General features: G+C 49.9%; 1 protein-coding gene across 2 annotated transcripts in view; it reads right to left on the bottom strand.

The window, feature by feature from the left end:
- LOC102461102 (hepatocyte nuclear factor 6-like) overlaps window positions 1-21,652 on the bottom strand; it is a 63,563-nt gene that overhangs the window by 25,421 nt on the left and 16,490 nt on the right. The window contains exon 1 of one of the 2 annotated variants that reach the window (XM_075907926.1): window positions 5,315-6,352. The exons of the other annotated variant lie outside the window; for it this stretch is intronic. Within the exon in view, the coding sequence (XP_075764041.1) occupies window positions 5,315-6,251 (937 nt within the window). The 5' untranslated portion in view covers window positions 6,252-6,352. Of the gene's footprint in view, window positions 1-5,314; window positions 6,353-21,652 lie in introns of those variants that run through there. 2 annotated transcript variants of the gene reach the window in all.

Here is a 21,652-nt window from a genome sequence, read left to right on the forward strand (position 1 = left end):
CCTCTTGGCAACAAGTCACCCCCACCTGCAAAAACTCCTGATGTTGCATTCCCTCCCCTGCCCCAGCGAAGGGCACCCCTCCAACCAATGTGAAGACTAGCATGTGGCATCCTGCCAGGCCGGGCACCACTTCAAAGTCAAAATGGGTTGGAATACAGACATGGAATGGCTCCTTTCGTTACAACACGTCATTTCCTCATCGGGGTCTCTCACCTTGTCATCACGGCGGGAGGGGAGCCATGTCCACCCTGCTGAGTGCATTAGCATGGATGTCACACTAGTCCCATCCCTGGAGCCCTGCCTTTCCTTTCCCGCCAGGCATCCGAGGAAGCGAGTTGTATCTCTGGAACGCTTACGCCTTAATACATTGGCTAGTCTTTTGTCGTTGGACTCGTTGGTTGCTTTTGTGGGTCCTTTCTGTCTCCCACATTCTGTGGGCCAACTCAAATTCCGAGCCCAAAGCACAAGAACATAATAACGGTCACACTGGGTCAGACCAAAGGTCCATCCAGCCCAGTATCCTGTCTGCCAACAGTGGCCAATGCCAGATGCCCCAGAGGGAGTGAACAGAATCATGTAATCATCAAGTGATCCCTCCCCTGACAAACAGAGGTGAGAGACAACATTCCTACCCATCCTGGCCAATAAGTATTGATGGACCTAACCTCCATGAATCTATCTAGCTCTTTTTTGAACCCTGTTAAAGTCCTGGTCTTCACAACATCCTCTGGCAAGGAGTTCCACAGGTTGACAGTGCGCTGCATGAAGAAAAACTTCCTTTTGTTCATTTTAAAACTGCTACCTATTAATTTCATTTGGTGACCCCTAGTTCTTACGTTATGGGAACAAATAAATAACTTTTACTTATTCACTATCTCCATTCCTGTCATGATTGTATAGACCTTTCTCATATCTCCATTAGTCTCCTTTTTTCTAAACTGAAAAGTCTTTTTAATCTCTCTTCATATGGCACCTGTTCCAAACCCCTCGTCATTTTTGTTGCCCTTTTCTGAACCTTTTTCAATGTCAATGTATCTTTTCTGAATTGAGGCAATCACATCTGGACGCAGTATTCCAGATGTGAGCGTGCCATGGTTTTACACAGAGGCAATACGATATTCTCTGTCTTATTCTCTATCCCTTTTCCAATGATCCCTAACATTCTGTTTGCTTTTTTGACTGCCGCTGCGCACTGGTCTGGCGGATGGCTCTCAGTGGAAGTAACAAGAACGGGTTGGGTTGGGCCAGGGTCCCTCACTTTGTTCTGTGTTTGCACAGCACTGGGCTCCGTGGGGGGCTGGCTAGTATTCTGAGAAGCTACAGCATAATGAAAAATAATAATGTAACCAATCACTAGCAAGCAGCCACCTCTGGGGTGGAACCAACTAATAGCAAAAAGGACTAATGTTATCCTTGGATGTATACACAGGGAAGTAGTGAGTAGGGAAGGGATTTCCCTGATATGGGACTACTGCAGCCAGTTCTGGAGACCACGTTTTATGAAGGATACTGAACACTTAGATAAAGTACAGAGAAGAGCCGCAACAATTATTTGGGAACTGGAGAAAAATGCCTTAGGGGGAAAGACCGAGGGCAAATCAACACTGCAAACCAACCGCAGCAGAAGTGATTCTCAGAGTCCAGGATCAGAGGGGGAGCCGTGTTAGTCTGAATCTGCAAAAGCGACGAGGAGTCCTGTGGCACCTGATAGACTAAATGAAGTGTCGGAGCATAAGCTTTCGTGGGCAAAGACCCCTTCGTCAGATCCTACACTTCAGTTAGTCTATAAGGTGCCACAGGACTCCTCAGAGTCCAGGGCAGCTGATTCAGGCTTGTACTATAGGGCTAAAAATTGTAGTGTAGACATTCCTGCGGGGGTCTGAAACCTCCACCCGTTTTCGATTGCACTGACTTCGCTAGGTTGTAAAATACATAGCTGGTTGTAAAACTAGGCAAATCTCCAGCTGTAACCCCCTGGAGGACCTCTGTGCACCCCTGGGGTACGTGTACCCCTGCTTGAGAACCACTGATTGAGGGGAGAAAGAAATCAAATGGCCGGACGCCGAAGCCGGACAAATCCAGGCTGGAAAACAGGCTCTGATTATGAACAGCAGAGTGACAAGTGGTGCGGTAGCCACCTCTTGAGATCTTCAGACCAGGGCTCTGCTGTGTTCAGGAGGGCAGAGACTGGAAGATCTCTTCTAACAGATCCCTTCTGGCCTTAAAGTCTCCCCTTCTCTGGGTGGGGTCTCTCATCCATGCAGAGCAGGCCGGGGTGTCTCTGGGTGACAGGCCCCTTGGAGCTCAGTCCCAGCAGGGTGGAAATGAGCCAACCTTACTGGGCTTCAAATTTCCCTGTCTAGGTAGTGTAGGAGTTGCCAAAGCCCCAAGCCAACCCTTCCAGCCAGCGAAGCAGGAACACCTAACCTGCCCCTGAGCCCAGCCGAACCTGCGTTGCTAACACAAGGCTGCGGCTAACTCCCTGGCTGTAACTCGTCTGGAGGGAGGCAGCCACTCACAAGCGACATTACAGGGAGACACATTCGCCCCTGCTGGGATCAGCCGTGGGCTGTGTGCAGCAGGGGCCTTCTCTGCCCTTCCGCTGTCCCCGAACCCTCGTGGAGAGCGTCATTCCTGGCTGCCCATCCTTGCGCAGTGGAAGGGACGCAATCGAAGTCAGAGCTGTGCATGGCCCGGCAGGAGAACCATACAACCCCTGCTGTGCTTTGGCCAGTGTTCAATTTGGCTCTTGGCCTTTGCGGTGCCAACATCAGAGCTGGGGCACTCGGGCAAGAACCCCACACCGATGGCTGTCTTAGTCCATGCTAGAAATCAGAGGCAAGGCAAGGCCTACTGCAGCTAATACAGACCTCCCCCCCCAGCTGTCCATGCCCAGACCCCTGCCCTAGGAATAAACATGCTTGTGAGGAAACCAGGAAGAAGAGAAGAGAAGAGAAGAGAAGAGAAGAGAAGAGAAGAGAAGAGAAGAGAAGAGAAGAGAAGAGAAGAGAAGAGAAGAGAAGAGAAGAGAAGAGAAGAGAAGAGAAACCTTTTGCTTTCCCACGAACCCTGGCGGGAATAAACGCTGCAAACTTCTCGCGCCGCGAGAAAGATAAAACAAGAGGGGCCGGAGGATGGAAAGCACAGTGTACGCTGGAGATGGAAGCCTTTTGGAAATAACTACACACTGGATTCAAAGCTCACAACAGCCACTGGGAGGTTTGATTCTATGGCTCAGTCCCTGGACTTGCTGACGTTTCTTATTACTCAGGCCTGTTCCTTCTCTTCCTACAATATTTCATTGAAAGTCAGGGTAAGGAGCCCTCGGCTGTCAAAGTATCATTGCCACAAAAACCCCCATTTTGTTTCTACTTTCCCAGTGGATCCATAATTGCATCATTATTAGCTACCGAGCAAGGAAAGGCTGTTATCGCAGGGCCCTGGGGTGTCATAGGGTGGGGGTGTGAGGGCTGTTGTCATAAGGCATTCAATATACATCCACACAAAACCACCGCTAACCGGCTCACTGGGAGGAAACTCAGGGCATGTCTCCACAGCAGGGTTAAAATCGAATGAAGCCACGCAACTTCAACGTCAATTGCGCAGCTGAAGTGGAAATAGCATAACTCGGCTTTTGGTGCCGTCTGCACAGCAGGAAGTCGCTGGTAGAGCGCTCTTCCTCCGACTGCCCTTACTCCTCAGGAAACGAGGGTTACAGGAGTCAGAGAGAGATGTCCTCCTGCATAAAGGCTTGTTGTGTAGACGTGCACTGTTATTTCAGAATAACGTCAGTTACTCCGAAATGCTGCTGCTGTGTAGACATGCCCTCAGAGAGATGGGGACCAGGCCGAGAGCCTAAAATACTGCCAGTGCTTTGCATTGGCGTTATCTTTTCATCTCCCTCCCCTCGCTTTTTCAAATGCACCATCCCTTCTGAAGGGGACGGGAGAGCCTCAAAGCAGGAAGGCGAAAGAAAGAAAAAAAAGAATCATTCCGAGCGGCCATGCAAACTCATCGAACCGCAGCCAGGAGGGGAAGAGTCACCGGCCAGAGAGATTTTTCAAAACGAAGGGCAAACGTTAGGCTCCTCAATCCATAGCGAGGCCACTCAATATCTAGACTCGTTTTCAGACGCACTAAACCCCCACGAGCTCCCATGGAAACAGTTGGAGGAGAAGAGGTGGGGAAACAGGCCCATTCGTTAGGGATTTAGGAGCCTCATTTTGAAGGATAAGGCTCAAATCCTCAACCAGCCTGGATTCAGCCAAGTTCCCACCCCCCCAAAAGGATATTAGCGTCATTGATTTTAATGGGACTTAAGTGCATGCTTAAAGATAAGCACGTGATTAAGAATCTCTTGCTTCAGGACTTACCACAAGCTCTAGACTATTGGAGGGAGAGACCCCGCGCCAGGCTGGCCCATCACTGCAGGGTTTCTTACACCTCCCTCTGGAGCATCCAGTGCCAACCCCAGTCCAATACTGGGATAGACGGGCTTTGGGCCTGTCTGGCTTGCCTAACCAGGACCCTGGCATAAATCAGGGTTGTTCCACACAAGTCAATGGGATTTACACTGTGTGGAATTCTGGTCCTTGCTTTAGACAATCCAAGGGGGTTGATCAGTGAAAAAGGCCACCCCGCTTTCTACTGGAAGGGCAGGCGCTGTAAATCCTTCCCCGGCGGGGTTCCTCCTCCAGCTAACCCTACGCTAAAAACGTGGGCACAGAAACGGGAGCTGGCTTCAGGGTTCTCTGTCCCCTACACCGCCCCCCGTCCAAAACTCACTGACCGCAGCGGAAAGACTCCCATCCGCTTTGGCTCCCAATAGGGCATCCAACCCTGGAGAACAAGGGCTCCGCGTGGACCGGGAGGCTAAGACGGTCAGTTACACCACGGCGCAGCAATAGGCCCCGGGGCGAGGTGAAAAACCTGCTTGAACTGCAACACGGACACAAGGCGAGTGGGGGTGGGGGATGAAGGAATGAAGCCTCCTGTGCGGATGTGGAAAGGACCCTGAAACAATACAGGGAATGCAGGCGAGAGAACGCCTCCGGCGCATCCTTCCCCCCCCAATGGCGCGCACACAGTGCAAGTTCCAATCAAGAGCTGTGATCCCGATTCCCAAGCCAGACGGGCCCAGAGGGTCATTACTGTTGCATCGCTGCTTCATTTGGGCCTTACAGTTTGGCCAGCGCCAAGCAGAGACACCCGCGACCTTTGCTCTCGCTCGCTCGTGGAAATCAAGAGGCAGGGCCGGGGACCCCTGTATTGTTCCAGGCTCAGTTCCTGGTCATGCTCATAAAAAGTATCTTACCTTCTAACCTTAAAGCTGCCATTCTCTGGAACTCAGGCTCCTGCAGCCACCGCCACATCCTTTTGAAAGTCTCCCTCCCCGACTTCAGCTTGCTCCAAGGCTTGGGGTTCCTGAGGAGGTCTGACAAGGTGCCTTGCGACCGGCACAACACCCTCTCGGCAAAGATGGCCTGGGGGATGCTGTACCTCTTGAGCTCAGCGATGATCCGCTGGGCCACTTCTTTGGTGTTGATCTCCTCCAGCTGGCTGGAGAGGACGGTGGTTTGGGTGGAGATGGGCTGGGTGGGTCTGGAGTTCATGTCCGGCCTGGCGTGGACGTAATGGTGCGGGCCCACGCCATTGGGGGATCCCATGCCGGAGTTCTGGGAGGGGGAAATTTCCCTGGAAAAGTGCTGGTCCAGCCTGCCGAACATGGCCGGGTGGGCGTCGAAATTGTTGGCCGTCACCATCTTCTCGTTGCCCAAGTGTCCGGCCGAGTGGCTGTAGCTATGCATGGGGGTCAGGTTGGGGCTGGGCAGGGACGACAGACCCTGCCCCATGCCCAGCTCCTTGTGGTACGGGCTGTAAAAGTTACCGCCGGAGCCCAGGCCCCGTTCTTCCCTCATGAGGGTGAAGCTCCCGATCACATTGCCCACCGGCAAGCACTGGTGGTGGTGGTGGTGCTGGTGGTGGAACTTCTCGTGCAGCGGCTGCAGGGGCGTCAAGGTGGTGTAGCTGTTGGTGGCCCCGCTGGGCGAGTCCCCGCCAAAGCCAAGCCCTGGGTGCAAAGAGGTGGCCAGGGGGTGCTCGGCTCGGTGGTACTCACTGCCGTCCAGCACCGAGGCCACCAGAGACGGTCTGGGGAGAGCGGAGTGCAAGGTTCTGCCTTGGCCGTGCATCAGCTCCTGCTCCTGGCTGGACATGTCCCCGGCGGTCTCCAAACCCAGCTGGACGTTCATGTCTGCAGGCTAGTGCAGCCTCCCTTTATCTACTGTGCCACTCATTAATCTTGCGCTTCTGGAGTGTGGGGAAGGGCTTGCCAGGTTGCCGGGGGGTCTCTGCCGTCTGCCAGCGGGGATGGGCGCACAGGCAAAGGGGGAAGTCCTGTGAATTCAGCAACCAGATCTTGTCTCCAGGCTGGGAAAGCTAGCAGCACTGGACCCTCTCGCAACCCCAGGGAGACTCATCAGTGCTCCCCAGCCCACAGACAGGCCCCCTTCCAACGGATCAGAAACGAGACACATTCTAACCCAAGGCAGCGTGGATTTTTTAGGGGGGGGAGGAGGAGTATAGGGGAAAGGGGGGAGGCTGGAGAAATCCCCCCACCCCTCCCTTTAATCCCCAAGCAAAGTGAGAAAGTTCATGAAGAACCTGGCTTACCTAGCGCCGGCTGCTGCTTTTTCTAGGCATTTGTGGAGGGAGGGGGAGAGGCAAAAATATAAATAAATAAAACCCCAGGACAACAATGAAATGAAAATCAGCAGCAAGATTTCAGACCCCCCCTTCCTGGAGCTTTCAGCGGGTCTGCTGGCAGCGTAGTCCAAGGAGATCTCCAGGCAAATGCTCGCAAAGCAGCAGACGCCAGCAATTAGCAGCTGCCTGTGGGTTTCTTTTTTTTTGGGGGGGGGGGAGAGAAGGGACGGATCAGATCGCTCTCTCTGTCTCTCTGGTTTTAATAGCTGCAGCTCCAAACAGTCCCATCCTCTTTGTGTCTCCTCCACACACACACACACGCACAGTCTGACTCTCTGCACCTCCCTCCAGAGGATACTGGCCGGCCCTAGCCCACAGCTAGGCGCATCGATTTCCCTCGCACACACTCCGCTTTCCTGCTCCTCACACGTCACCAAGCCTAAAATCTGACAGATGTGCAATCAGCGCACGACCTGCGTTAACCCGATCCGGCCCGGCTGCGAATTCGGACCAGAGCGTCGGGGGAGGGTGGGGGAAAGGGATCGAGGTGATCCCGACTTGGCAGCGTGTGGCGATGCTTTGTGGGTCGCGGTTAACGTGTCTACTTCTATCTAGATAATAAACACAGGCATCAAGTAAAGCGAGCCAGGTAGCTTATCTATCAGGATAAATACCCCAGAGCTGCCTCGTTTTACACTGCCGCCCATCACCGTGGTATCCCACGTCAAACCAAAGGGCGAAGCCCCTAGTGGACTGCCTACAATCTCTCTCCTTTGTACAACTACCGATCGTTTTGTAATGTCTCTCTCCTCGGTATGAGATCACAACTAATCCATACGGAGTCTGTTTATAACGAGAGATCAATCTATACCTGTCCACCTAGAGAATCTACGTGAAAACAGGGGTTATAAAACTATAGAAAGCCGCACAACTGCGTGTGTGTGTGTGTGTGTGTGTGTGTGTGTGTGTGTGTGTGTGTGTTTTACCTGCCTTACGTAGGCAGGAGAGCATTCAAATCTATGTAAATCTAAACAGCACAGACATTTGCAAAATGAGTGTTCCTCTATTTGTGGTGATTTTTCTCGCATGCAGAACTCGCACAAATAAATCTATATAATAGATGCCGGTCCCCATATCTTCATCACACACACATTTTCGCCCCCCTGCCTTTTGTATCCATGAGCTGGGAAAAAAGCCCCGGGCATCCAAGCAACGAGACTTTCTTAATCTTTGAAACTTGGTCACTTCATGAGCAGCAGAGCTGAAAGGGGGTTTAAACTCGACTCGTCTGTTTAAAATCGTTCCTGTCCGCCCAGTAATGGTTCCAGGACAGGTAGAGCCAATTGAATGAGGTTTTTTTTTTTTTACTAAGAAGCTTTGTGCACAATATGAATAGGGTGTAAATACTTCTAACCCTCTTGCATTGGAAAACGCAGATGCTGTAACCAGTGGCTCCTTCTCTTGGACTCAAAACCATTTCCACGGAAAAAACTACGAAAAGAAATCCATGCCCTGGTATAGAGTAAAACACCGCCCGAGAGTCCCTCCGCATGGCGGATCATTGGGGGACATGTTAGCCCTTTTTTTGCGAATGAAACTCACAGATAATGACCTTGAACTAGATTCGCCCCGTTCTCTGATCTGCGTGCCCCCAAACAGGCAGCTGACCCGCTACTGAGGGGTGCACAGGCTACAAACACGGGGGTCTAGCGAAATGAGTCCCTGGCTGTCTATGGCCTCAAAGGATCTGGAAAGCTGCTTGGGGGTTTTCAACACGCTCAGCATCTGCAGGGCACATTTCTCGAGCGGGGGCTTTCGGGTTCCAAGCCATCGGCAGACTCGCGAGCCCCGTGGCACATGGCAGACTACTGACCCTGTGTGCCTCGGAGATGCAGCCATCCAGCAAGTCAGCGCAACGAGAGCAAGGGGCTAGGGTCGTGGAGAGAAAGCGAGGGGCGTAGGGGAGACGGTTGGGGAGGAATTTAGGGTTTGGGGGTGGCGTGGGCACCCGCCGCCAATAGGTGTGTCTCACACCCACTCTCCTGTCGGTGTGAACGGAGAAGGAAGGGGATGGGTGTGAAACAAGACGAGGTGGATCCGTGGGAAACACAGAGGTGCTAACAACGAATCGCTTCCTTTGGGCTTGCTGCTGGGGAGGGGGAGAGAGAGAGAGTGTGTGTGTGTGTATGTATGTGTGTGTGTGTGTGTTTCTGTCTGCGTGTGTGTGTGTGCGCGCGCCTGCAGGAGTGTGTGTCTGTGTCTGTGTGTCTGCGTGTGTGTGTTTCTGTCTGCGCGTGTGTGTGCGCGCGCCTGCAGGGGTGTGTGTGTCTGTGTCTGTGTGTCTGCGTGTGTGTGTTTCTGTCTGCCTGTGTGTGGGTGCGCGCGCCTGCAGGGGTGTGTGTGTCTGTGTCTGTGTGTCTGCGTGTGTGTGTTTCTGTCTGCGTGTGTGTGTGTGCGCGCCTGCAGGGGTGTGTGTGTCCGTGTGTCTGTGTCTGCGTTCTATAGCCATTCTATAGCCACTTAATTGCGTCAGTGACTTGTCCAGAGCAAAGCACCCGCTCCGCACCCATCACACCTCCCAGCCTCGCACACAGCGCCTCCCAACAAGGCTCCAACGACCCCCCAACCGCACCAGCTGACCCCGCGAGACAGTTGCCCGCTCCCCCCCAAAACCCCTGCTGCTCTGTGGCTCGCACAGCGGCTAGCTGGTTTTATTGCGGCGGGTTGGGAACCTGGCGCATTTTTCTCCCTCTCCAGTTGTTCTAGCTGCGAAGCCAAACAGGCCCGGTGGAGCCGAGCCGAACAGCTCCTGCCAGATCCGTCAGGAGCCCGGGTGGCGTGTAGACAGAGGGCTCCCTGGCTGGGGTCGGCTCCCGGGTGGGGTGAATTCCCCCCCCCCCGGGCTGCCCTCTGGATCACGTGGCTGAACCTTTGCAAAAGTTACCTCTGAAGGTCGCTCGCAGGAGCTGTCCAAAAGGCACGTGCTGAAAAGGCTGGGGGGGGGGGGGAGAGGAAAAGGGTATTCCCAGCCCATCCCCCACATCAAAAGACACCACGTCGATCCAAAAAGGGCTCGGATGGAAACTTCAAATATAGGGACGGTCGCTTTAAAAACAAACAAACAAACAAACATTTCGCTTGATCAAAGCTTCCAGACTGGAACGCAAATATCTATTTGTGTTGTGTCTACACGGGAAGAAAGCGCAGGGGGACAGCGCCGGTTCCAGCAGGCAATCCACGCGTGTTTCCGACTGAGAAATAAATCACTTGCAGGCCCGGGGAGTTTGTACATTATTTGGGGGCTGCAGGCGGGAGGGAGGAGAAACCAAATGGCTCCCTCCCTACTCAGAAACACAGGATCTCACTAGCTTTGAGAAGGCGCCGCATTTTATTTCTGCAAGAAGGAGAAGCAAGCTTGCATCTCAGCTTGCTACAATTGCATCCGACTCCTGTCTCAGCTCAGACTTCAAAAGCAGAGAAACGCCAGAGAAAGCTGCCAGAAATCCACCAGAAATCCACAGTGTAGAGGGGAGCTCTTAGACACTGGAATCCCCTCCCCGGCTACTTTCATCTCATTTCATCCCATAATAACATGTCCAAAAGAGGTTTTGTGTTGGATGCCGACGTGAGGTTACTAACTTTATTCCTTGTCGGAACTATGCAAAAAGAGACGTGAGACTTTCCCGTTCCTTTTAATCTCTTGGAATGGCAGCTCTTAGTGTATAACAAAAATTAAACATTCCCCTATAGCCCAAAGCAAATAGCTATGTCTACTTTCAATCTCTCTACATTCCCTTTTTTAAGTGCAAGGAGCGCAAATCAAACTTAAAATGGGGGTGGGGGCTAAAATATACGGAAATACTGCGACTGGAAATGCACCTCCCAAATGATTTCAAAGACACCAATCAACTGTCTTTACTATAGAGACAAATGTTGGCAAGAGTCTATGTTCCAATTGAACCTAATTATGAAATAATATCATACTCCCGAGTTTTCCAACACCTCCTGCGAAATTGTATATGGCGCCTACACAAATTCTTAAAGGCACTTGCCTCATCAAATTGGTTTTTAGCTCTCCTGGACAGAGTTTAAAACACCATTTGGTTGATTAATTGCTTTTTATTGATCAATTTGCTGTTTGGCAGGAACATTGGCCCCTTCACTGAATGTATTTAAATACTTTCTCTAACACATTATGAGACACAAAATACTTTTTTTTTTAACAATTTGGTTGGCTTTCCCCCTTCCTTCCCCACCATTTCTAAGCAGAAACGACAGGTTGATCCAGCTATCATTCACTTCGAGGAAATGAAGTTGTGTTTAATGCAATTTAGCCCCCTTAAAAATGAAAATTGCATTAGGTAAATTTAATATTTCTCCTCTGTAGGGCTTTTCAGAATAATAACTTTCAGATTGTTAATGAAATGCCAGCAAACTTTCTTCTGTTGTTCTTCAGATCTAAGCCTCAGTGGAAGGATGGTGTTTAGAGCGCTAATGTGTTTAGGGAATTTATTTCTAATTGTTAACAAACAGGATGTTCAAAGCTAAAATAAATGGAAAATTTCACCCTAGAAACAAGAATAGATTTTTAAAGGAATTAAAAGGCACCGTTTCGGGGGTGGGAGGTAGGGGTGGTTATTGCCACAAATATTTTTTAAAATCTCAAAATTATCAGGAATTTAACATTTTAAATGCAAAGGAAGAAAGTTTGCAAATGTCAGTTGTTTCATGTACGAGTGTTTATTATGAAAAATGCTCGGTGCTTATGCGAGATAGGATTAGTCCGAGAAACATTTAGATGCACGTAGAGAAGCTGACTGGATGTTTAGCCATGAACTCTCCGAATTTGCAAACTGGCGGTGATCTAAGGAGATAAAATATCCTGGGATAACTGGATTGTGCCTACGTGATATCTGTAGCTATCCACACACCTACCATACACACACGCGTACCTATATGGATGCTCATGCACCTACACATAAAACGTCACGCTTATACAGGGAGCTTGAAATTATGTTTTATGTCAGTTTCAGGAGGGGGGAAAATCCCTCAGATAAAACTCACTTTTCCAAAGCTTGCTGAGCTATTTCTATCTACTCATTTGAAATAATCTTCCAATAAATGACAACTCTTAAGGAATTATGTTGAAGCCTTTAAAAATACTTTCCCTTTAACAACTCAGTCCCAGTCAATAAACAAATCCAACCTGACACAATAAAAACCACTTGGCAAGTTGGTAGTTAATTGACATTCAGGAGAGCTGCCGGTTGGGTTGTTTAAATGGAGACATTTAAAAATAAAAAGTTCATCTAGGAAAATCAAAGTTCTACAAGATATTGCGAGACTGCCCCTCCCCATACAAACAAACATTAAAAAAAACTCAAGAGAATCACTCTCCCCTGGTAAACAAATATTAGCATGATTCCAAATTTAAAACAGGCTCTGAGGGAGGTTTTCTGATCTCATTCACACCGCACGGAGAGCCCTTTTAAGGAAAGTCAGTGAAGTTACATCTGTATAAGCGAGATCAAATTATTTTGCAGAAAGGCATCACAGCAATTTCAGGAGATGAAATACAAGACTTAAAGCAACAGACAAGAACAATTTGAAACACCATCTAATTATCACTGTCTGCTGCTATTAGCAACTGAAAAATGTAAAGTGGCTGTAATTACACATATATTCTGTAGGTCTGATTTAATAGAGATTTGAAATATCTATATAGCCCCAACTATGAATAATATATCTTTCAGATCTCTATTAAATCAGATCATAGTGTATATACAAATTCAGATGTTTATAGAATCAAGCTCTATAGAGTATTGTATATAATGAATACATATATGCACACTAAATATTTTAAATACAAATAAAAATGATATTATTTGAGGAAAGGAAAATATTAGCTTAGCACAAACAGGCTTTTAAATAACCCAAGAGAAGATTTCTCAGAACAAAGAGGGAGAAATTACTTCTGTTCCTTCAGACCTAAGAAACTATAGCACGACAAATCCCAAAATAAACAAAATAAAGAGAAAAAATTAGTACAAATCCTTTCCTCTCCATTTGAAGTCCCTAATAAAAAGCAGAGTGAATTATCTTGAAGTCAGAGAATTTTTTTTTTACAAATATGATAAGCTGTTATTCTTCAGAGGGCTATAAAAGTGGCTGTAAGTAAAAAAAAGAGGATTTAACTTGATTTAATGTAATCAACATTATTTAAACTATTCCCTGGACTATTCCCCAATGTAGTTTACCTTACTGATAAAGGAAATAGCGAGGAAGGAAATTAAATTACATTCCTATATTTGCCATGCTATGGATCAAGTCCCTGCCAGCAAGGAGGTGAAATATCAGCCCCATCTATGAATCATTTTGCATTTACAGTATTTTATGTTTCTTAATAAATACTACTTCTATTGGGTTAAGCTTTAATTGGGGCGCTATTACATGACTCTTCAAGGCTGTTTAAATCTGATCAATAGAATATTGTAATAAAGTATCTCTTTAACCAGAGTGAAATTAACAAAGGTAGAGATGACCAAAAAAAAAAAAAAGTCTGCCTTTTTTGTGGAGTTTTTTTTTCTTCTTGTTTTAACCAAAGATCTTTAGTATTATCACACTTTTTATTCTATAATGTGTTGGGAGCCCCTACTCCGCCCCCCCCCCCTTTTTGCTTTAAAAGAGCAGGGAACAGAGTGAATGGTTTTTTAAAAATCAAATTGGTGCAGACTTTCTCCCCTTTGAAATATCAGGGCTGTATTAAAGAGATCAATAGGGATTTTGTGGTGTTGTCCACTGAAGGACCATTTATTTGACTGCTAAACAGGGATGATGCGTTCTGCATGGGGCACGGAACTTATGCTTCAGCTGTGAGTGGAAGGAAGGGGAAACTAAAGGTGACACGAGACCTTAGGAAAACCTCCCGGCAGCTGCTCACTGCAGCAAACCTCGGTGTTCAGAGTGTTGTGTGCTGATCGTTACAGGGAACCGCACAAAACAGACTTGAGTCAGGGGCTGGGCTGGGTTGCTTTGATTCTTTTTCATTTCTAACTGGTTAGGGAGAGCCTTTTTTTTTAGCCTCTCCACATTGATTTCCATCCTGCTTATTGATCTGCAACACAATATTGCACCTGCACTTAAAACCCCCCAACACGGCTGGTCCTTTCCATCGTTAATCGTGGGAACCAATGTATTTCATTGTTTTGTGTAAGTCACAGATCACGTAAAAAACAAATTAGGAAACTTTAATTGATCAGCTGAAATCCTGGGTTCCCCGCTCACCCCCTTTAATCTTGCAGCCGCAGGTATGAAATGTGTTTTATAGCAAGGTTGTGTCTTCTCCCCCACCAATCGCTAAAACGTTTGATGAAAGCAAAAGTAACGTGCAGGTTGCAAATGGGCTTTTGGGTTCGCCTGAATCTGCCAACTGAATCAGAAGAAATAAATAAATAAGCAAGCGGGTTTTTGTAAGCCCCACGGAGGTTTTATTCCGTTCAAGGCATCAGACGTATTGTCCCCAAATCAGCTACAAATGTGTTTTGTTTCTCTTATTGATCATGCTGTGGTTAATTTCTCTATTGCTGTCTCGGCAAGGCTGTGTCCTGCTGTAGCCGGAAACCACCTAGTCTACTAAATTAAGATCTCTTTAGACGCATTCCACCCGCAGCCCAAATTACACTTTGGTGACTGGGGGAAGAGAGGCTGGACTCAGATTAGGAAAGATCCTGGAGGGATCATACAAATAATATCGGAGAGCTTCTATCCTCAGCGCTGCATGGCCAAAGCTGGCTGGCTGACACACAATGGGTTGGAATTTTAACTCCGAGAAGCGCTGTGATATTAACACGGCCATTGTCTTGCGTGCGGAGAAGAGTTGATTGCATAGAGGGCCAAGCTGAAAGAAACCGAAGGCGTGAAGAGGGGGAAAACTGAGATTTTACAGTACTGCTTCCTGCAGAGAAAATACACGCTCCATGAAATGCAACCAGCGATGCATATTGACCGGTCGGGTTGTGTGCATTAAATGCAACCAACGATGCATATTGACCGGTCGGGTTGTGTGCATTAAATGCAGCCAGCGATGCATATTGACCGGTCGGGTTGTGTGCATTAAATGCAGCCAACGATGCATATTGACTGGTCGGGATGTGTGTATGTACACTAAATGCAGTCAGCGATGAATGTTGACTGGTCGAAGTGTGTGCATTAAATGCAGCCAGCGATGCATATTGACTGCATATTGACCGGTTGGGGGGAAGGGGTGTGCGCGCACACTAAATGCAGCCAACGATGCATATTGACTGGTCGGTGTGTGTGCACTAAATGCAGCCAACGATGCATATTGACCGGTCGCTGTGTGTGCACTAAATGCAGCCAACGATGCATATTGACCGGTCGGGGTGTGTGCACCAAATGCAGCCAACGATGCATATTGACCGGTCGGGGTGTGTGCACCAAATGCAGCCAACGATGCATATTGACCGGTCGGGGTGTGTGCACTAAATGCAGCCAGCGATGCATATTGAGCGGTGGGGGTTGGTGTGGGGGGGTAGTTGGTTAATAACACCCTCTTTTCCCTATTAAGAAAGGAGGAAGTCCCGGGCGTCGGCTCCCCCTCCTTGCCTTTGTCCTAGCGAAGAAGCCACGCTCGGCTTGCAGAGAGCAGCATGAATAAGGACACGGGCTAATTGCTGGACTATGAACTTTGCAACCCCCGGGGGGGGGGGGGGGGAGACAGACGCTCACTGCGGGGGACGTGCAAGTGGGACAAACCACCAGCTCTCCACCCAAACCTTTCCCTTGCTCGCCCGCTGATGGATCCGCGCCGCCCCGCCCCCCAATTAGAGACTCGGCGGAAGAGCCTGCCTGGGCTAGCCACGCCGGGGTGGATTTCAGACCTGCCAGGCTCTGCCCCCTTAAGGAGACAGGGACCCAAATCCGAGCTGGCTGCCGACATTTAACCCCCCCCCCCCCCCCCACTGGACTACCCTGGGGACAGGGAGAGTCTCCATCCAATGCTGACTTGGTGGCTAGTGTCTTGCTACTCCGCTCTGGGACCAGCGCCTCTTCTCTGCTGCGCTTCCCATGGAGCCAGAAATCCGCCGAGGTCTCCTTGCTACATGCTGGTCAGATTCCCCCATGACCCCAGCTCCACTTCTTCGCCTTTCTCTGGGTCTCCTACAGACTGACTTTTGTCTCTCTCCAGCTTTTCCCTGCCAGTAAAAATAAATAAGGAAATAAACCCACCGTTCGCTTCCAAAGCTGCCCTCTCTCCTGTGGCTCACCCCCACGCCCTGTTCCTAGCTAATCAAGATGTTAATGAACAGAGATTCTAATCAATAGATTCCATCAGAAAAGCAGAAATGACCATATTTTCACTTCCCCAACCACCCCTCCCCCAGCACACACAGCTTCTACCAGCTAATGAAAACAAATAATCATTAGAGGATAATTTGACAATCCAATTTAATTATTCCTAAACCAGATATGAGCATTTCCACTGGGCTAGGGGGAGCTAGGAAGATTTTTCTTTGATGGTATTTTGCAGAGAGAGAGAGAGAGAGAGAGAGAGAATTTTCTCAGAACTGAGTTTGAAGGATTTAGACAGTTTCATAGCTCCTTATTGCAAGGGGGGGGGATCCAGTTTTAGTCCTGGCTGGTTCATCCTAACACAGTTTCCAATTTATGTGCCTGGTATGTGAAACCCACATAGCCCTGAATTTCTATCTGATTTTACGAGTTTGCTAGGCGGGTTTTACTCACCTGTCCCTAGAGGGAAAGGGTCACATGGAAAATGTTGATTTTTTTCTAATAAAAATGATTAAATATTGGCTGAGTTAAAAAAACAAACAAGGAGACAACTTCCTGCTAAGAAAGAACCATTCCTTCCACCCTGTTAAGATCTGGCATTTTAAAGGAGCCATGGACAGTTAGTCAGCAACACAAGGAAAGTTAAATAAACTGTACATTGTGAGATTGCTGAGGCCGGGACTGTCGGTGTAACATTTCTGTTTTAGGCCGGGGAATTCTGCAGCGTCTAGGTCTCTGTTTCCCCAAGAAAAATATTGGATGGAAAAAATAATTTGAGGTGGATGAATTGCAGTCTTTTATGGGCACAGTCACTAGATAAAGCACTGGATGAAAAAGAGAGGCCAGTGAAATGATCATAAACCAGAAGGGGTGGTGCTTGCAAGCCTGAATAGGGCAGACAATAACAGAATGGAGGTGCATTCTTCAAATACAGACAAGGTGCCACGTCCCGCTTGAGCAGCATTTCCTTCTCCGTTTGCAATCCGTGTGTTTCGGAGAGTAGTTGGTTGGATGGCACAACGTTATTTTCTGAGCTCATTTCTTTCCTCACGAAAGGGCAACCGAGGGCAAATTACCTCACTGTCCAGATACAGCCCCCAGGAAGGTCTAATGGAACAAGGCAGGGGGCTGGCCTGCAAGAGCACGGTTCTGTGATTCAGAGCAGCTGTGACTTAAGGCCGTTTGCCTCTGTTCCCCTCCCACCATTGGCCTGACTTGTCTGCTTAGGTTGGGGCAAGCACCTGGCGTAATGGGGCCCTGCTCTCCGCAGGTGCTTTTAAAGACTTCCGGAACACAAGTGAATGCTAGTGCAAAGCAGACATAGCTAGTGGGCATTAGATGTGGGCGTAATGTGGCCAGGGGCGGCCCATGAGTACAGGCCAACTCGGCCGTCACCTAGGGCGCCATCTTCAACGGGGTGCCCCATGATGATGTCATGTCATTGACAGCCGTGCAGGCGGGGGCGCCGATCGCGCATTCCGCCTGGAGCGCCAGCTGCTGCAGCCCGCCTCGAGCCGCCCATGAACGTGGCGCTCGTCCCTCATGCTTTTGGGACCCTAATCACAGACCACTAGAACTGGGAGGGACCTCACGAGGTCATCGAGTCCAGTCCCCTGCCCTCACAACAGGACCAACCACCATCTAGACCATCCCTGACAGGTGTCTGTCTAACCTGCTCTTAAATATCTCCAGAGATGGAGATTCCACAACCCCCCTAGGCAACTTATTCCAGTGTTTAACCACCCTGACGCTTGGGAAGTTTTTCCTAATGTCCAACCTAGACCTTCCTTGCTGCAATTTAAGCCCCTTGCTTCTTGTTCTAGCCTCAGAGGTTAAGGAGAATAATTTTTCTCACTTCTCCCGTGACACCCTTTTATGTATTTGAAAGCTGTTCTCATGTCCCCTCTCAGTCTTCTCTTTTCCAAACTAAACAAGCCCAGTTCTTTCTATTTTCCCTCATAGCTCATGGTTTTGAGTTTTCATCATTTTTGTTGCTCTTCTCTGGACCTTCGCCAATTTCTCCACATCCTTCTTGAAATGTGGAGCCCAGCACTGGACATAATCCTCTAACTGAGGCCAAATCGGCAGAGTAGAGCGGAAGAATGACGTCTCGTGTCTTACCACACTAATGCTAACGAGAAAGGGATATTTGCCAGACCCAACATTCAGGCTGGAGTTCTTTTAACCGACCAGACTAACAACAGATCATTTGGAGGAATTAAAAACCCCAGTCACACGTTTTTTGTTTACATTATTATTTAACGCTGCCTCTGCCTTGCTGGAACTCACAACTACTTACTTATCTAACCCCTCTATTTTTTTTCCAATACAGACCTATCGCCAAAGGAAAGCATCTACCAGCATCATGCTCCATGGCCCTGTGACGTCACACCTGGCCAGGGGAAGGAGTTTGAACAAAGGAAGGGAGGTGACTACCTGGGGGGATGAGTGATCTGTTGCTCAGAGAAGGGGCAGTCTTGGCTGAGGGAAGCATGAAGGAAACAGACTAAGTCCAGGACGGGGGGTTCAGGGGCCTGTGATCCCCTTCCCCCCAAGAGGACTAGGCTATCTGCCCTGGCTCCTACGTCAGTGTGGAGCCTGTGCTGCCCTGTATCTCGGAGAAGCAAATAAACCTTCTATTCTACGGCCTGACTGAGCGTCACATCTGGCTGCGGACGGGGGTGCAGGGTCGGGGGCTCCCCGACGCGCAGTCACAGGCCCATTGGAGGCAGTGGGGACTTTTCTATGGATTCAATGGGCTTTGGATGCAGACTAATGAGAACCCGAAAAAGAAAGAGACTGGAATCAGGCACTTGAAATCAACGACGCAAAATGAAAGCGATGAGGCTGCTGTAAAGTCAACGGGATTTTTAAATTTGTTTTCATAATCCCCAGCACTGACAGTAATGTCGGTAAGGATTCTCTCCCCTCCCCCATGCCAACGTCTCCTTTTAAACAAGGTTTATTGGCGGCGTGCTCATCGGAGACCTTGTTTCTATTAATCGAGGCAGTTACAGGGAATTCCCAGCGTGAGAATTGATGGTCAGGTGCAAGCGACTGCTCCTGGAGCCAGAGACTGTCAGGAAAAGGCTGCAGCCTGGATTAGCCCAATTTGTCTTTTGCATATCGTCTCAAATCACAGCCAAGGCGAGGGGAAATTTGCCAGGAAAAAAACCCCAAGCAGGATACATGGGGGGAAAGCCAGGCTAACGGAGAGCACGTTCCAACGACAACACGACAAATATACGGGCAGGCCCTGATTCAGCAAAGCTCTTCCACGTCAGGGTGTGTTGTTCCCTTCAATGCGATGTAAGTGTCCGTTGGAAGTTAAGAGCCTGGCTGAATCAGGACTTCATTCCTTTCTCCTAGGGATGGAACAGTGCAGCTACCTCTTTATCAGAGGCAGCTGCATGGGGCGACAGGCGTCCGGTCTGCAAGGGGAGGTGGGTTTTAAACTGGCTCCCCTCACGGACCAGTTCCTGCTTAGCACCCGATACAGAGGCAGCAGCGTGGAGTGGCAGGGGACTCCTCGGGAGCGGGGCAAGATGGCACTGGCTGCCGGTCCCGCCCCCAGAGACTATAGAATAGTAGAGTAACCGATAAGAATTCACGAGGCTACACGATTATTCAGTTAACCGATATTTAACATCCCTACTTTCTCCCAGCGTCAGTGCTGGAAGTTTCTCCTGAGTACTAATAATAATCCCTAGCTCTTATCATCTATAGACCTCAAAGCGCTTCACCAAGGAGGATTGTCTCTCCAGCCACATTTTACAGGGGGGGAAACTGAGGCACAGAAAGGGGAAAGTGATTTTTATTGTGGTCACTAGCAGCAGGGTAGAAACCAGGTCTCCCAGGCCAGGCCAATGTTCAAGCTACCGGGCCACAATGCGAAACTCGCACGGAGCCTGTAACTGATTAATCACAAATTACGAGGGACTCCGCTGGAAGCAGTTCAAGGAGCGCTCGTCAGATTCCTGCTTCTGGAGTTCAGCCGATCTCTAGCAATTGGAGAACAGGCTGAAACCTTCACGGGTCGGGGGGCAGTTGGATTCTGTCCCATCTGGTTCCTATCTCTGACACATCGCTGTGCCAGACCGGCCACTGGGCTAGACGGACGTGGGGCCTGATCTAATCCGGCAGGGCTGGCGGGTAGGCCCACGCGAGACGGCGACTAGAGGACAGCTCCAGGAGCTGCGGTGTCCTTTTCAGCGCCCTGGTTGGAGTGGAGTGGAGCTAGCTCAGGTCTGCCCCCTGGAAGGCTGAGCGCTAACCCCTCCGCTTCCGTCCACACACAAATCCACCTGACTTGGGCCAGCAAGGACCAGTCCATTGACAGGAGTGTGTGTGGGGGGGGGGAGCAGTTGTCCTGGGGCCCAGCGATTCAGAGGGACCTGGTACCCTGAGCCCTTTAAATCAACCCCGGAGCACTGGAGGGGGGGGGGTGGGCGCAGCCCTGAGAGCCAGGAGGCTTTGGCTCCGCCCCGCCTAGGAGTATAGAGCCGCCCCCCCACAGCTTGCTCAAGGGGCCGGCCTGGCGTCGGCTCCCGTGGCAAAGGGCTCAGATCCACGTGGTTAAACGCTGCTGGGGGGCGGGGTGCAGCACCCCCAAGTCCTGCTGAGATTTAGGTTCAAGCCCTGCTATTGTGCCTATGTTGACTGGGCAGTTGCCCAAGTCAGAGCTCTGGGTCATGAAATACGGACACGGTGGCATGGCTGGGAGACCCAGGTCCAGCCGCTCACCCATGAAGTGGGGAACTCCACGCTGGGGTCCCACCGATAGGGGAGCTGACCACCTGCCCGGGGCCCCTGGGCAAGGTGGGGCGGGCACGCTCTGTGCTCATGGAAGGGGCGGAGCCTTGGGTGGGAGGGGCAGGGCTAGGAACAGCTAGCCCTCAGCCCCCCCCCCCCCCCGCAGCCCTTAGAGCCACCTGGTGAGTGCGTCTCAGTGCTCCAGCGGCAATTTAAAGGGCCCAGGGCTCTGGTAGCTGCTGCTACTGCACAGTCCTGGGCCCCTGTGCACACAGTATAGACACACCCGCCCTGCCAGACCTGCAGACCTGCTCTCCGAGAGTCTCGCTGAATTCTGTCGGATTCCTAGGGGGAGCTGGACTGGGCCTCGCAGCTCAATTAGCTCCATGGGGGCTGTGGGCTTGATTAAAGGAGCACGTGCGCATGGCCTCTTCGATAGCTTCTGAAACCCTTTTGCACTCTTGGAAATTCAACTCAGGGTCTGAGTAGCAGGAGCCCCGCGCAGCAGGAGCAGCTGGCGTCTGCTGGCCACACATACACTTGCAGTTACCGAATGATCAGCAGGGATCTTTGTAAAAGCTTCTGCCATTTCCGCCACGTATTTCTGTTATTGGAAGGGTGAGCTAGGCTGTATCCCCCCCATCAAGAGTTTCCACTCCCTTGATACGGCCACCTGAACAGACCACAGACACTTTGCTCTTACCACAATGGTTTCCAAATAATCTAATGGCAGGGCGTGGAAATGGCTAATGTGCCCTGTTCAGAGTGTCTGGCACCTCTCTGAAGCTACTATCTTGTTCTCCAGAATCTTGCCTCTTTGTTTGAGCAAACAGAGCCCGTTCCTAGGTGCTACGGCTACAAAGATGTGATGTCTCCAGCCCCA

Source organism: Pelodiscus sinensis, chromosome 24 (assembly GCF_049634645.1).
Source record: "Pelodiscus sinensis isolate JC-2024 chromosome 24, ASM4963464v1, whole genome shotgun sequence".
Taxonomy (NCBI): Eukaryota; Metazoa; Chordata; order Testudines; family Trionychidae; genus Pelodiscus; species Pelodiscus sinensis.